Source organism: Myxocyprinus asiaticus, chromosome 7 (genome assembly GCF_019703515.2).
Source record: "Myxocyprinus asiaticus isolate MX2 ecotype Aquarium Trade chromosome 7, UBuf_Myxa_2, whole genome shotgun sequence".
Lineage (NCBI taxonomy): Eukaryota > Metazoa > Chordata > Actinopteri > Cypriniformes > Catostomidae > Myxocyprinus > Myxocyprinus asiaticus.
The window spans coordinates 54,883,110-54,897,281 of record NC_059350.1 but is presented as its reverse complement, the minus strand read 5'-3'; the positions used below and the strand labels follow the sequence as shown (position 1 = coordinate 54,897,281).

Genomic DNA, 14,172 nt, shown 5'->3' with positions numbered 1-14,172 from the left:
GTTATAATATGTTATGGTATGTGATGATGTTATGATACATTATGTTGTATGTTATGTTATGATGTTATGTTATTATACAAAATGTTATTTGTTATGATGTTATGTTGTGTTATGCTACATTAAGTTATATGTTATGTTATGATGTTACATGTTATAATATGTTGTTATGATTTGTTATTATAGGTTATATTATGTAATGATATGTTATGATATGTCATGTTATATGTTATGTTGTTGTGTTATGATACATTATGTTATATGATATTTTAATATTATGATATGTTGTAATGTTATGATTCGTAATGTTATAGGTTATGTTATGTAATGATATGTTATGATATATCTTGTTGTCATGATGTTGTGTAATGATACATTATGTTACGTTATGTTATGTGATGATATTCTTTGCTTTTATGTTATATGTTACGTTATGATGTTATGTTACGTTATATGTTATGATTTTTTGTAATAGGTTATCTTATGTTATATGTCATGTTATTTGTTATTTTATTGTGTTATGATACATTATGTTGTATATATGTAATGATGTTATGTTTTGTTGTTATGATACATAATGTTATGGTATGTCATGTTATATGTTAAGTTGTTGTGTTATGATACATTATGTTATATGCTATGTTATGTTGTGTTATTTGTTTTGATATGTCATGTTATAATATGTTATGGTATGTGATGATATATTATGATACATTGTGTTGTATGTTATGTTATGATGTTATTGTACATAATGTTATATGTTATGATATTGATGTGTTATGATGCATTATGTTATATGTTATGTAATGATGTTACATGTTATAATATGTTGCTATGATTTGTTATTATAGGTTATGTTACGTTATGATATGTTATGATATATCACGTTATATGTTATGTTGTTGTGTTATGATACATTATGTTATATGCTATGTTTTGATATGGTGTTATGTTGTGTTATGATACATTATGTTAGATGCTATGTTACATGTTATATGTTGTCATAACATGTTATTATTTGTTGTTATAGGTTATATAATGATATGTTATGTTATTATATATCTTGTAATGATATGTTGTTGTGTAATGATACATTATGTTACGTATGTTATGTGATATATGCTTTGTTTTTATGTTATATATTTTTTGATGTTATGTTGCTATGTTATACCTAATGTTATGTTACAGTATGTCACTTATGATATGTTATGTTGTTGTGCTATAATACGGTATATGTTATGTAATGTGATGACATGTTATGTTGTTATATGTTATGTTATGATATGTTATATGTTATGTATAAAATATTTATAAAGAGGCAATTCTTTACTATTTTCTGTAAAGCTGCTTTACAACAATATGTTGTAAAAAGCACTATACAAATAAAATAAAAATAATTAGAATTTACTAAAGTGGCAGTGAGTATTGAATGCTGCTATAAACAAATGCCTCAATAGTTAGTTCCATGTTAATGTCAGGGAAATACTGACTTCCTCATGTATTATTTTTCTATACAGAAGTATTTAGACAATATTTGAAGCGTAAAAAGCACTGTTTTCCACATGACACACATGATATGTCTTCTCCTCTCAGTCGCTGACTGTTGTGGGAATCGAGGTCACTGGACAGATTTAATTGTCAGAAGTAAATTGGATGAGCTGAGCATTTTTTAGGTATGTAAGGTCTGATCTTACCTGGAGGGACCCAGTAACGACACAGCGGCGTACGGGTCACACTGACCGTTCACTATCGGCAGATCTTGACACTCCAAAACTCTGTGGATAGAAAAACAACTATGAGTTTAACACACAAACACAAAATAAAAGATCATGGGTGCATTTAATAGAGCAATCACAATGTTAATGGAGTCCTGAAACCAGTCTACATTCAAAGTGCACAATGTTCCCTCTGTACACACACATTCTGATTCAGATTCATCAAACCTCATTCACATCACATCAGTGTGTATGCAAATAAAACATACAGGCCTGTTCTCTATGATCATGTGTAGATGAATCAGTGCTTTGAATGTGGATGTGGGTTGGTTGTGTAATGCTGATAATGAATGAACAGGATTTACAGCATCTCTAATACCCGTCGATCCTTCAGGGCACTTCCTGTGAGTTAAGCCAGTTTATATAACCCTGTTCTCTCCTGGTCACACAGTTGCCCATAAATACACCAGCTGTGATGCTCAATGGTGGCTATAACTAACTGAGATGTTTAGAGTAATATGACCCTCTCAGACACTCATGAATGCTCAGAGTTGTGACACTGCAGTTAGTGATGCTCTGATCTGACTCACTAGGTCGTGGTGCTTATACGGGCGAATTGGATTCACACCTCTCCACAACATCATTTTATGTCCTTTCTTGAACATCGATATCCATAAAAGTGTCAAAAATAAAATATGTATAAATTTTGATTTTTGTTTTTTTTTACGGGGCACTAAAAGGCTGTCGTAACAATGGAAGTGAATGGGGCCCGTCTGTTTCAAAATTATAGCCACAAAATGTAAACATTGTTACCAATACGACGTAATATCAGTAAACCATATAATCGATTTTATCACAATGAAATCACGCTCACATGTATATTGTTTACATCTTGTGTCTATACTTTTGAAATAGTACGTATTTTAACATTTACAGATTGGGCCCATTCACTTCCATTATAAGTGCCTCACTGTGTTTTTGCTTCTTTTTTTTTCTTTTAATAATTGAGGGAGGAGTTAATTTCTGTGCATCAATAAGTACTATATCATAAATGTGGAATGCACTCTACATTTCATCCTTTCATCTATTGTAAAGTCTCCCATCACAGAGTCGCAGCAACAGTACTGCAGTGAAACTCATTAACTGAATGGATCAGTGCAGAATGAGATGTGCTGATGTAGTCTGTGTGTGTGTGTGTGTGTGGCATCCACACTGTGTCTTAAAATGGAAGCTGCCGAAATATCGTGTGAATGAGAGTGCTGCTGTAAGCTCATTACCCAGAGAGCTCTAGTGTGGGAATCTTTCCAGACACGGACTCATTGATGCTGTGATAGCACATGTAAAGGCATGCAGTATGTGATCTACACATTTTATCTTTCTTCTCATCTATTACACACACAGCACACATGATGCTCATGATACAGTGTTTTCAACAAATGAATGCTTCATGCATTCACTTAGAAACATGCAGCACATGCAGACTATATATTTACTGAATTTAAATCACAAACGTTTGCGGTTTAATATCACACTAGGAAATATCACACATTTATTTTGATTAATTGTACATTCAAACTTTTGATCCCAAATAGGTCAAATTCAGTGAAATTCCGTCTTTCGTTTTATAGTCATTTCCACTTCTATGACTGGATTTCGCAATTTCGTCCACGTTTTCATATGCATCCTTCCCTACTACTGTATATAGTGTACCAAAAACAGTATCCTCAGAACAGTATCTGAGAAATATCCTGATGTAGCCGATGAACAACATCCGATGAGTTTCTGAAGTGCGGATCCACTGGACGATCTCATAGTGACACAGTAGCTAAGGAGATGTCACATTCAAAATGATAAATGTTATAAAAAGGAGGAGAACCGCAAGTCGGACAGCTCTTTTCAACTATAAGCGATATATAAACCAAGAAAGTTGTTCCTTGTGTTTAAATTGAGCTTGTTTTTTTTTTTTCTCCCAATTTGGAATGCCCAATTCCCACTACTTAGTAGGTCCTCACGGTGGCGCGGTTACTCACCTCAATCCGGGTGGTGGAGGACAAGTCTAAGTTGCCGCCGCTTCTGAGACCGTCAATCCGCGCATCTTATCACGTGACTCGTTGTGCATGACACCGCGGAGACTCACAGCATGTGGAGACTCATGCTACTCTCCGCTATCCACGCACAAATTACCACACGCCCCATGGAGAGCGAGAACCACTAATCACGACCACGAGGAGGTTACCCCGTGTGACTCTACCCTCCCTAGCAACCGGGCCAATTTGGTTGCTTAGGAGACCTGGCTAGAGTCACTCAGCACACCCTGGATTCAACTCACAACTCCAGGGGTGATAGTCAGTGTCAATACTCACTGAGCTACCCAGACCCCCCTATTAAAACCATTGTTAATTGTATCCAAACTAGTGCCCGACCGATATAAATTGAGCTTGTTTAACAAAACCAGAGCAGGTTATTTTTGCAATTGGTGTTCTCACATCATATATTCAGGTCACAGGACAATGCCCACATTCCCGGATGTATAGGAAAGTATACATACTATGCACCTGCATACCTAAAGAACGTACTGTTTTATCGGCCGAGAAGGTGCGTTTAACTTGACCTTCCATTTCAAGTCTGATGAATGAACTGTAATAAGTAATATCAGCCATGATTTTCAACCAATGGTTTAGTGTTTAGTTAGTTAGTTTTTAGCAGTTAGCCTCTACTGGTCTATGCCGTAAGTACACCATTCTGCCAGCAAAAACCATCTTTCTCCATTGGCATCCGTTCAAAATGCTCAAGTATTCTGACAAAATAATTTTTTTTTTTGAAAGCAGCAAATAATCTATAATAAATAATCTAGTAAATATGCAAATAAGAGCCTGTACAGTGTGAAACCTGACTAGTCAATGGTAATAACTAACCAAGGAAAAACATAGGTTGGTAAATGTGTGAAACATGGAACAAGATAACCTAGAATTAAAGGGGTCATGTCATGAGGAATCAAATTTTCCTTGATATTTTGACATATAAGATGTCATTCTACTATAAAAACATACTGTAAATTTAGAACTCAAAACTTAATCCCCAATGCAATAAAGGGGCCCATTAATTCATGACCACCTCTACAGCGAAAAAACATCTACGCCTACTTTACATCATCGCATCCTTGGCCCCGCCCACTGGTGCCTCGTAAACTGAGAGAGCAGGACAGACAGATCTAGTGTGGCCTAACTATTCCTGAACTCCAAAGGGGACCCATCTGGACTATTTTTAATAATTTTCATATATAAACATTCACTAGACAGACGTCTTTGACCACTGTCATGTATCTGGTGCTGCTTTTAAAAGACGCAGTGTCAAGTTACAACTCTGAAAATGTTTTTCATTCGGTTTCATCAGCTGCTCTGGGTCTTGCTGTTTTGAGCACAAACTGGACACGTTCTTTCGATCATCTGAGCTATTTTTTAATTGTGGATGTATGTAAACATGCACTAGATGGACGTCTTTGACCATTTTGATGTTTCCAGCGATGTGATACTGTATGTGAAAGCGTCTATTCACCGTGCTTTGGACTGTGATTGTGCTGTTTTTTCGGCTCATATTTGCGTGGATTGCTTGTGAACCAGTAATAATACGATACAAGCTTTGCAAAGGAACTGTTATTGAAGGATGGGGCAGTTAAAAACACTTGGACCCGATCAAAAACGTAAGTAAACTGTTTCATTCATGAATATTTTGGATGTCATGACTGTTTGATAGTTTATGGTGCTGAGTGATAACAGTTGTGCTTGAGATGAACAGTTTAATATATTCGGATGCAACGTGTTAGATGTGCATTATGTGTGACCCCTGAAATGTTGTGGAGCTTGTTCATTCTCTTCCGACTGAGTTTAAAAAATGGCTGAATTTGAGGGGCTGCATGATGTTAGCCAATCAGGACAGCGGACGTTTACATTGAAGTTTTAAGGAGGCGCTTAGGCCAAAACTGACCGTTTCAGACAGACGGCTAGAGACAGGGTGGAAAATCATCATATATTACTAAATTATGACTGTTTTAATGCAAATAAACATTACTAACATTATCAGTGGACCTGTGCACTGATAAACATGATGCACTGCATTTCCTCAAAAGTAAACATGTTAGTTATTTTGTATAATTTTCAACTCTAATACATGTGTGGGTCATTTCACTTTACGCTCGGGTCGCAGGAGGTTAAAGGAATTTAACAAGGTTTAAAAACAACATTTGAATTTTAAGTGTGAAAAGTCCAAGAGAGTGACAATAACTAACTAAAACATGTTCTTGAATACAACATTTTCAATTTCAGTGTTGATGTAAAAACATTAAAGCTTCAGTCTTTCAGTGTTCTGAAACATAATCTATTCATTTTTCACAAAGTTCATGGCGAGGAGGATGTTCCTGTAATTTCATCAAATGCCACACGCAAACACCGCTTAATTTCCTCTCAGCGATTAACACATTTTTATCTTATCCTGTCTCAAAGAATTTATCACCCATCGTTCTTCCCAGAGCTCCAGAATTCTCCATTTGTCTATGATTGCGGTATTCCGCTGGGAATGCGGGCGGTCCTAAGACAAAAAAACACCCTCTTATACTCCCTGAAACACGAGGCTGCTCAACATCGAGGGGATTTTTAAAGATGTGAATCTGCAGAACTGATAAGACATGAGGGCTGCCACTCAAGAGCTCCTATTGGCTGAAACTTCTCATTGGGTGCCTCACCGTGTTGCCAGCTTGTGGCAGATGACTCCGCTGTCGGTGATGACCTCACTGAGACGCAGCTCCAGGTGAACCTTCCCCTGCGGATGGGAGAACAGCGTTACCATGGTTACACCCACCACCCAAAGAGAGAGAGAGAGAGAGATCTTCGCTGGTTTGAGCCACTGATGAGTCACAGACGACACACGTTTATTTAAGTACAATATATATCATATTTGTAGTTCAAAGTTATTGTATTTACTAACATGTTTAGTTAAATTTACTCACTTTAATCAGTATTTGTCATTAAGTTAAATTGATTTTACTTAATTGTATACCATTAAGATTTACTTAAAACTTACTAGTCATTTTTTTCCAGTGTTGAACATTTCTCATCAAATTCTCTGAAGATCTGAGCTATGCTATCTACATACTTTTTATATCTTTATACTCTTACAGTATGTCAACAACTGACCCATTTATCACAAGCACCTTCAACGTGTTATCAAGTGCAGGATATGAATTATACATTTTCACTAGTTAAAATGCTAATTCTTGATTTCAGCAGTGGAATTACTACTAGTGTAAATGCTCTTTTTGATATCAGTAATTACATTTGCATTAGTAAAACATTCACTCTTGATATAAAAACTGACGTCATAACTTGTGTAAGCAGTCATTCTTGATATCTTAATGGTTTTCACTAGTGTGCCTATTTCAGATATCTTCAATGCTGATATTGTATCTAGTAATAAAGCCTTTTAAGATACCTTTAACCTCTTCAACTCTGGTGTATTTTTGTGCTGCTGTCTGCAATTTAAAAGCTCACCATTCACACATACTGTGGACTAATTGCAAATAATTGGTCTTTTTTGTCCTAACTTTGTAAGCATGTAATTCTGGTTCTGTTCACCCTGTCTTCCTCCAAATAGTCTAATTTTATTCCACTAGATCATCAATAGTTGATAACATATATTTCTGATGATTTGTTTTGCATGCTTTTCCTTCTGGATGGCATATTTTGTTCTGGACATCTAAGATATAACATTGGATTATTCACACAAGCAATCTCACAGAAAAGTAAAAAAATGAATATATTTTTTAGAAAACTAAAAAAAATCAGATATAAAGTTTTTAACTATTTGTTGCTTACAGCAGCAGTTATCAGAATATAAATAAGACGTTTATATTTGATGACTTACAGAAATCATATTTCACTTTGTGATTCTTTTGAAAATATTTCAAACTGTGGTATTAGTGCAACAAAATAAACTATACAGTTACATTCCTGAGAATGAGAGCTTTCATTTGATATATGACTTGTCCATTTATGTGCTATTTTAAAGACTTTTATATTCATATTAATATTTCTACCACATAACCACCAGGTGGCGCTTATTTGCGACATGGATGTATTCAGTCCTTATTTTGTTATTTTAAGTAACATAAATGCAGAAGTAATGTTTATCTCTGAAAAGATCAGATTCTAAGCTTTCAAATGATACCTCATATGCCTGACTTATGTATACGGAGACTTAAACGTTTTAAGCGTAAACGTTTTTCGCGCTATAGCGCCCCCCTTTGGACCCACCGGCAGATAAAAACAGAGCTGAAGAGGTTAATTATTCTTCCATCTGTTGATATCTGAAATACCCAAAAAATTAGCATTTGCACTAGTTGTGGTTCAGTGGTCAGTATCATGGATGGATATTTGCACTAGTAACAATTTAATTATTGATATCAAAAATAATTTGTTTTGTAAGAAGTACACAGCTGATTGTGTAATTGAAATTTCAACTAGTGATAAATTAAAGATATCAGTAACTGCGTTTCGAACAGAGGTGAATGACAGATCATTTTCAACCTGTACTAGTGAAAAAGCAGTTATGTACGTTTTTTATTATATTTTTGATATCAAGAATTAACGTTTTACTAGTACAAACCTAATTAATGATATCAAAATGTAGCATTTTTACTAGTTGAAACTGAATGGTATATATCTATAATTCATATTCTGTACGTGATTAAACTCATTTGTATCTATTTTTATTTCTCCTAAGAAATTTTGGGAGAAACATCTGTGACAAAGTTGCTTAATTGAAACAACTGAGATCTTCATTTAGTCTTGTAAGCTATGAAAGAGAAACCTCTGCGAAATCAAATGCTCCTCTGAGTTAAAACAAAGTTTCTCTGTTTGACTCCAGCTGACATCATCAATATGCAAATGACCTTTGTGAAGAGGATGAACCACTCACACACAAACACACACACACACATACACACACATTCATACACACACACACACACGCACGCACATATACGCCTACACATACACACAGATACACAGATACACCACACACACACATATACACACACACACAGACGCACACACACATACATACACACATAGACACGCACACACACACACTCATACACACACCCATACACACACACACACATACACACACTCATACACACACACACACACACACACACACACATAAACACACACACATAGACATGCACACACATACACACACACTCATACACACACACATACACACACACGCACACATACACACACTCATACACACACACATTGACACACACACACATATATACACACACACATATACACACACACACTTATACACACACACACACACATAGACACGCACACACATACACACATAGACACACACACGCACACAAATACACACATAGACACGCACACACGTAGACACGCAAACACATACACACATAGACACGCACACACATACACACATAGACACACACACGCACACAAATACACACATAGACACGCACACACATACACACATAGACACGCACACACATAGACACGCACACACATACACACAGACACACACACATAGACACACACACACACACAGACACACACAGACACGCACACACACACACTCATACACACACCCATACACACATACACACACTCATACACACACACACACACACACACATACACACACACACACATATACACACACACACATAGACATGCACACACATACACACACACACTCATACACACACACATACACACACACACACATACACACACTCATACACACACACATTGACACACACACATATATACACACACACACATACACACATAGACACACACACGCACACAAATACACACATAGACACGCACACACATAGACACGCACACACATACACACATTGACGCACACACATACACACATAGACACACACACGCACACACATACACACATAGACACGCACACACATAGACACGCACACACATACACACATAGACACGCACACACATAGACACACAGACACACACACATAGACACACACACAGACACGCACACACATACACAGCACAACAATGAGCGCTCTATTAGAGATACTCTGTCCGCTTCATTACACACACACACATCCTTCCTCTCTCACTGTGTGAATGAATGTGACTATGTTTGTGTGTTTGATGTAGAGGGAATATATCAGCTCCATGTGCACACAGATGTTTCTGCAGACAACAGACAGTGTTTGTGTGTATCAGATTAGTTTCAGTGCTGACATGCGTCATGAAGTTCACAGGAATCACAGTGTAACTGCAGTTATCATGAGCTCATATGATGCTCCAGCAAATACAGTGAATGATTATTGAATGAAGGTTCTTCAATGCTGAAAATGTTACACACTTCAGCTTTAATTACACTCTTTTAGAGGGACGTTAAGAGTTCAGCAGAAGGAGAAACTGATTCACACAATGTTTGTGGTCAATACACACTTTATTTATTTTGAAATTCACCGTACAAGCTAGTGTGACGGCAGCAGTTTTGTACTGATGTATATAAACACACCTGGACCTCTGAGTCTGCACTGATGGGCTGCAACGGGAACCAGTGGTCTTTACCGTGGTATTTCTGTAGGTCTTCCTTCTTCACGGCCACTTTACCTGCAGAAACATGACCGATAGGCACAACACGTCATAAAAAACACACTTCAACCCTGAAACACAATACAGACGAATGAGTCTTTTGACTATAAACAAGCTTTAAACAGACTTTTATTTTGAAATGATGGCAATGTGGCTTCATTACAATGGTCTATATTTGAGTATTTATCAAATGTAGCTTTTTATAGCCTATAGGGCAGTGGTAGCTCAGCGGTTAAGGCTCTGGGTTACTGATCAGAAGGTCGGGGGTTCAAGCCCCAGCACCACCAAGATGCCACTGTTGGGCCCTTGAGCAAGGTCCTTAACCCTATCTGCTCCAGGGGCGCCGTATCATGGCTGACCCTGCACTCTGACCCCAGCCTAGCTGGGATATGTGAAAAAAAGAAGAATTTCACCGTATATGTGCAAATGTGTGATAAATAAAGAAAATTATTAATTATATTTTCACCAAATGAAGAATTTTTGTGTACATATATTTCACCAGATAAGGTTTAATGAGGAATAGGGTTTATTAAAATTCAAAAGATACAAAGCCTTCAGTTAAAATAAACTTGTGAGGATAAAAATATGTATGAATATCATCAACAATGAAATATTTAGATACAGCAAATCTCCATGAGGTGTCAGTAAGTGTTTTTATTTCACTTCTACCGCTGCTATAAGAACTGTTTAATCCTCCAGTGCCGAACACAGAGTACCACAGACGAATAAAAAAAATATCTGCAACTATCGGCACCGATTAATCCGTAAAATCGATATATCGACCAACAAATTACCCGGCCAAAATTATTTTGGGGATAATTTCTATAAAATTCTACTAAAAACTACTCAAAAAACAGACAACTGCTAAGATAGGATTGGTCACACTTTTAAGGCGGGGCTTAGCGAAGAGTCAATTACGAGTTCTACGAAGACGTGAACGGTTTTTACAGTAATTACGGTAATTCCAACATCAATAACTATGTTTCCATCCAAGGATTTTTGTGCGAAAAAAGGTTTAGCACATCAAAATGTTTACCGATATTGCTGACGGAAACGCAAATTATCGCTAAAATGTTACAAGTGCCGACATAACATTTTTCTATTTAAATGTCGTGAAAAACTCGTTTGGAAACACTTTTTGTCGAGAAATAATTGCATTAACGCATCATAGCAGAGAGGAACAATTGGACTGTTGAGGCGAGTCGAGTTTTCCTCAACATCATTAAAGACAACGACATTTCTTTTATTCTTGATGGAAGTTTTGCCAATCTTTCACGCATCGGTAAAGATTATGAATTCTTTTATCAAAACACCCGGTAAAAATAAGCCCATTTATATTAATCCCGTGCGATTGACATGCTGGTAAAAACAGTGAATCTGTCCAGACTGTAAGCCCGTTATTTACGGTTGTTTAAGTTCTCCGAGTGTTTGAAGTGGATGTTGGGTAACGAGAAGACACCAGATAAAAACGTGCATCTTTTTTATTGTATTGTAATAACAGACACGAGTTTTCAGAACAGCACAACAGAGAAATAACATTCAGCGCAAAGGGGATTAAACAAAAGAGCCAAAATAATTAATTTACAGCTAAAAATAGACATAAAAGAAAAAGGATATGGAGGGGGTAATTAACATAACCCTTTAAGCTCAGATGGCCCAACGAGAAAAAAACAAATCGTCAAAATATTATTAACTACAGTCTTGACCAACACAAAATCGGTATCGTTTTAAAGTTTAGAAGCTCTACTTTCCAATGCATGTAGACATTATGACCAAAACTGAACAAGTGCTTTGAAATTTGCAGACAAATCAGAAGTGTTCTGTTTTGATCATTTATATTTAAAAAAAATTAACACTGTACATATTATTGGAATCAGTAAAAATATCAAACTCATCAATAGTCATGTGTCACATGTTGTTGGAAAGCTCTCAAAGATTAGAATACAACCAGCCAATTTGTTTTACTCACAGACAAAAATATAGTGAGTAATAGCTAAGTATATGTCTTTGACAATTATGTTGGTGTTGCTTATATGCCACGTTTTCACTTAAAACTTCACAAATAATAAACGGAACATAACATATCAGATACCATTAGATGAGGTGATTATCTTTCAAACGAGTCCACACACAAGATAATCAGATGCATAGATCATTAGATAATCCACATGAAGCACAATGTTACATATGGCCACCAGGAGATGGCGCCAAATACATGACACAGACTCAATGATGACTCAGATGGCACAGAATGAAACTCATTCTGTGAAATCTCATTACTAAAATCATGTCTGCATGCTATGCAAACCTTTAGTCATTGTTGTGTTTGCATGTGTAATTAGTTCTTATGTACAGTTATTGTGTTTTATTTGTTTGAAGAGGCTTTTTGGACACTATGATAAATTATTTTTGTAATGCTATAACTTTTGATTGCTTTGTCGTATCAACACTAATTGTTTCTCAGATACAGTTGACATGATTGGGAACAAAACAACGCAGTTTTTCGGAGCCACCTTATTTACACCCAGAGATATATAATGTCAAATCAGAAAAATACAGAAAAAAAAGTACATTTTTGGCTCAAAGTTTTGTGATTTTCAGCAGTTTCTTAGGCTGAGAGTCTCAGAATGTATCATAATCTATATCATTAAAAACATTGAAAATTTTTCTATACAGTGATACCAAAACACTTGACACTCCTTTTTATTTTATTTTTTTTGTCGAATTATAAGCCATTTTGGTTATGCTACTGAAACAGGAAATCTTTAAAAACACCTTCAGAACTTAAAGAGTTAAATGATTGTCCATATCTTGAATTCAAGAGTGTAAAATAGTATTACAGGTGCACTAATGCCACCAGTTCTGTTGTATTTTGACAGGTATTCCAATCAATTTCTTTGAATAATCCCAGATACAGATGAGCTACTTCTCCATTTCAGCATCGTCTTCTGATGTTTCCTACCATTGCAATTATGTGATATTAAAATGACAGTAAGATGGCCGATTTCAATAAGTTGTCTCTCAATTACTCTCTCTAATTTAGACAAATCTGGGGACATCTTGGATGCAAAAGGAACACAATTTGCAATATACACAAAATTCTGTATGGAAACGGCTGAAGGACAGATTTAATTCGGAGTAAACCAAAACTTGTGCCCCCATGTGTTTGTTTTTTAAGAATGACATCATCACGTACAACATTTTATCGGTAAAAGGCCATTTGAATGGAAACGAGCAGGAGGCAGCAATTTTCGCTAAAAAACCTTTACGCATTACAGCGCAAAAAGTGGATGGATACTTAGTTATTAAGGGTGGACACTTTTGACTTGGACCAGTAAACAGCCAGCACACTCCAGCAACCTCATAGCAACCCTTGCCACCATCCATAACAATGTTCTGCACATGCTCACATATTCTCTAGAAAATCATTCAAACACTTCATATCTCTCTCTGTTCCTTCTCAAACTCTCTTGTTCTTTCTGTCTTGAAATCTTTGTAACATATAAAGGCCCACAGCTGTGTTAAACATAAATGAATCATAATGAACTGGTTGGTCAAGATCTCTGTTTAAAATTAAGAGCTCTTCTGAGATTTCACACCTACACACAGCTCACACATCACACACACAATGAAACGAAAGTTCACATTGTCTTAATGCTGTTGCATTAGATAATAAAATATCAAAGCAAGTGTCATTTATTTGAAAGAAACAGCACAAGGACACTTTTGTAAACAAAGAAAGTTTAACAATTGATTTAGTGTGACACTGATCTAGACTTGTGTCATATCTATAG

The 14,172-nt window shown here is 36.1% G+C and overlaps 1 protein-coding gene across 3 annotated transcripts in view; it reads right to left on the bottom strand.

Annotated features, from left to right (window-relative positions):
• LOC127443428 (ras GTPase-activating protein 3-like) overlaps positions 1 to 14,172 on the bottom strand; it is a 68,943-nt gene that overhangs the window by 28,189 nt on the left and 26,582 nt on the right. For all 3 annotated transcript variants that reach the window (XM_051702030.1, XM_051702031.1, XM_051702032.1), the window contains 3 exons: positions 10,302 to 10,396; positions 6,451 to 6,527; positions 1,692 to 1,772 (listed from right to left, as the gene is read on the bottom strand). In XM_051702030.1, coding sequence (XP_051557990.1) covers positions 1,692 to 1,772; positions 6,451 to 6,527; positions 10,302 to 10,396 — 253 coding nt within the window. The remainder of the gene's footprint in view (positions 1 to 1,691; positions 1,773 to 6,450; positions 6,528 to 10,301; positions 10,397 to 14,172) is intronic.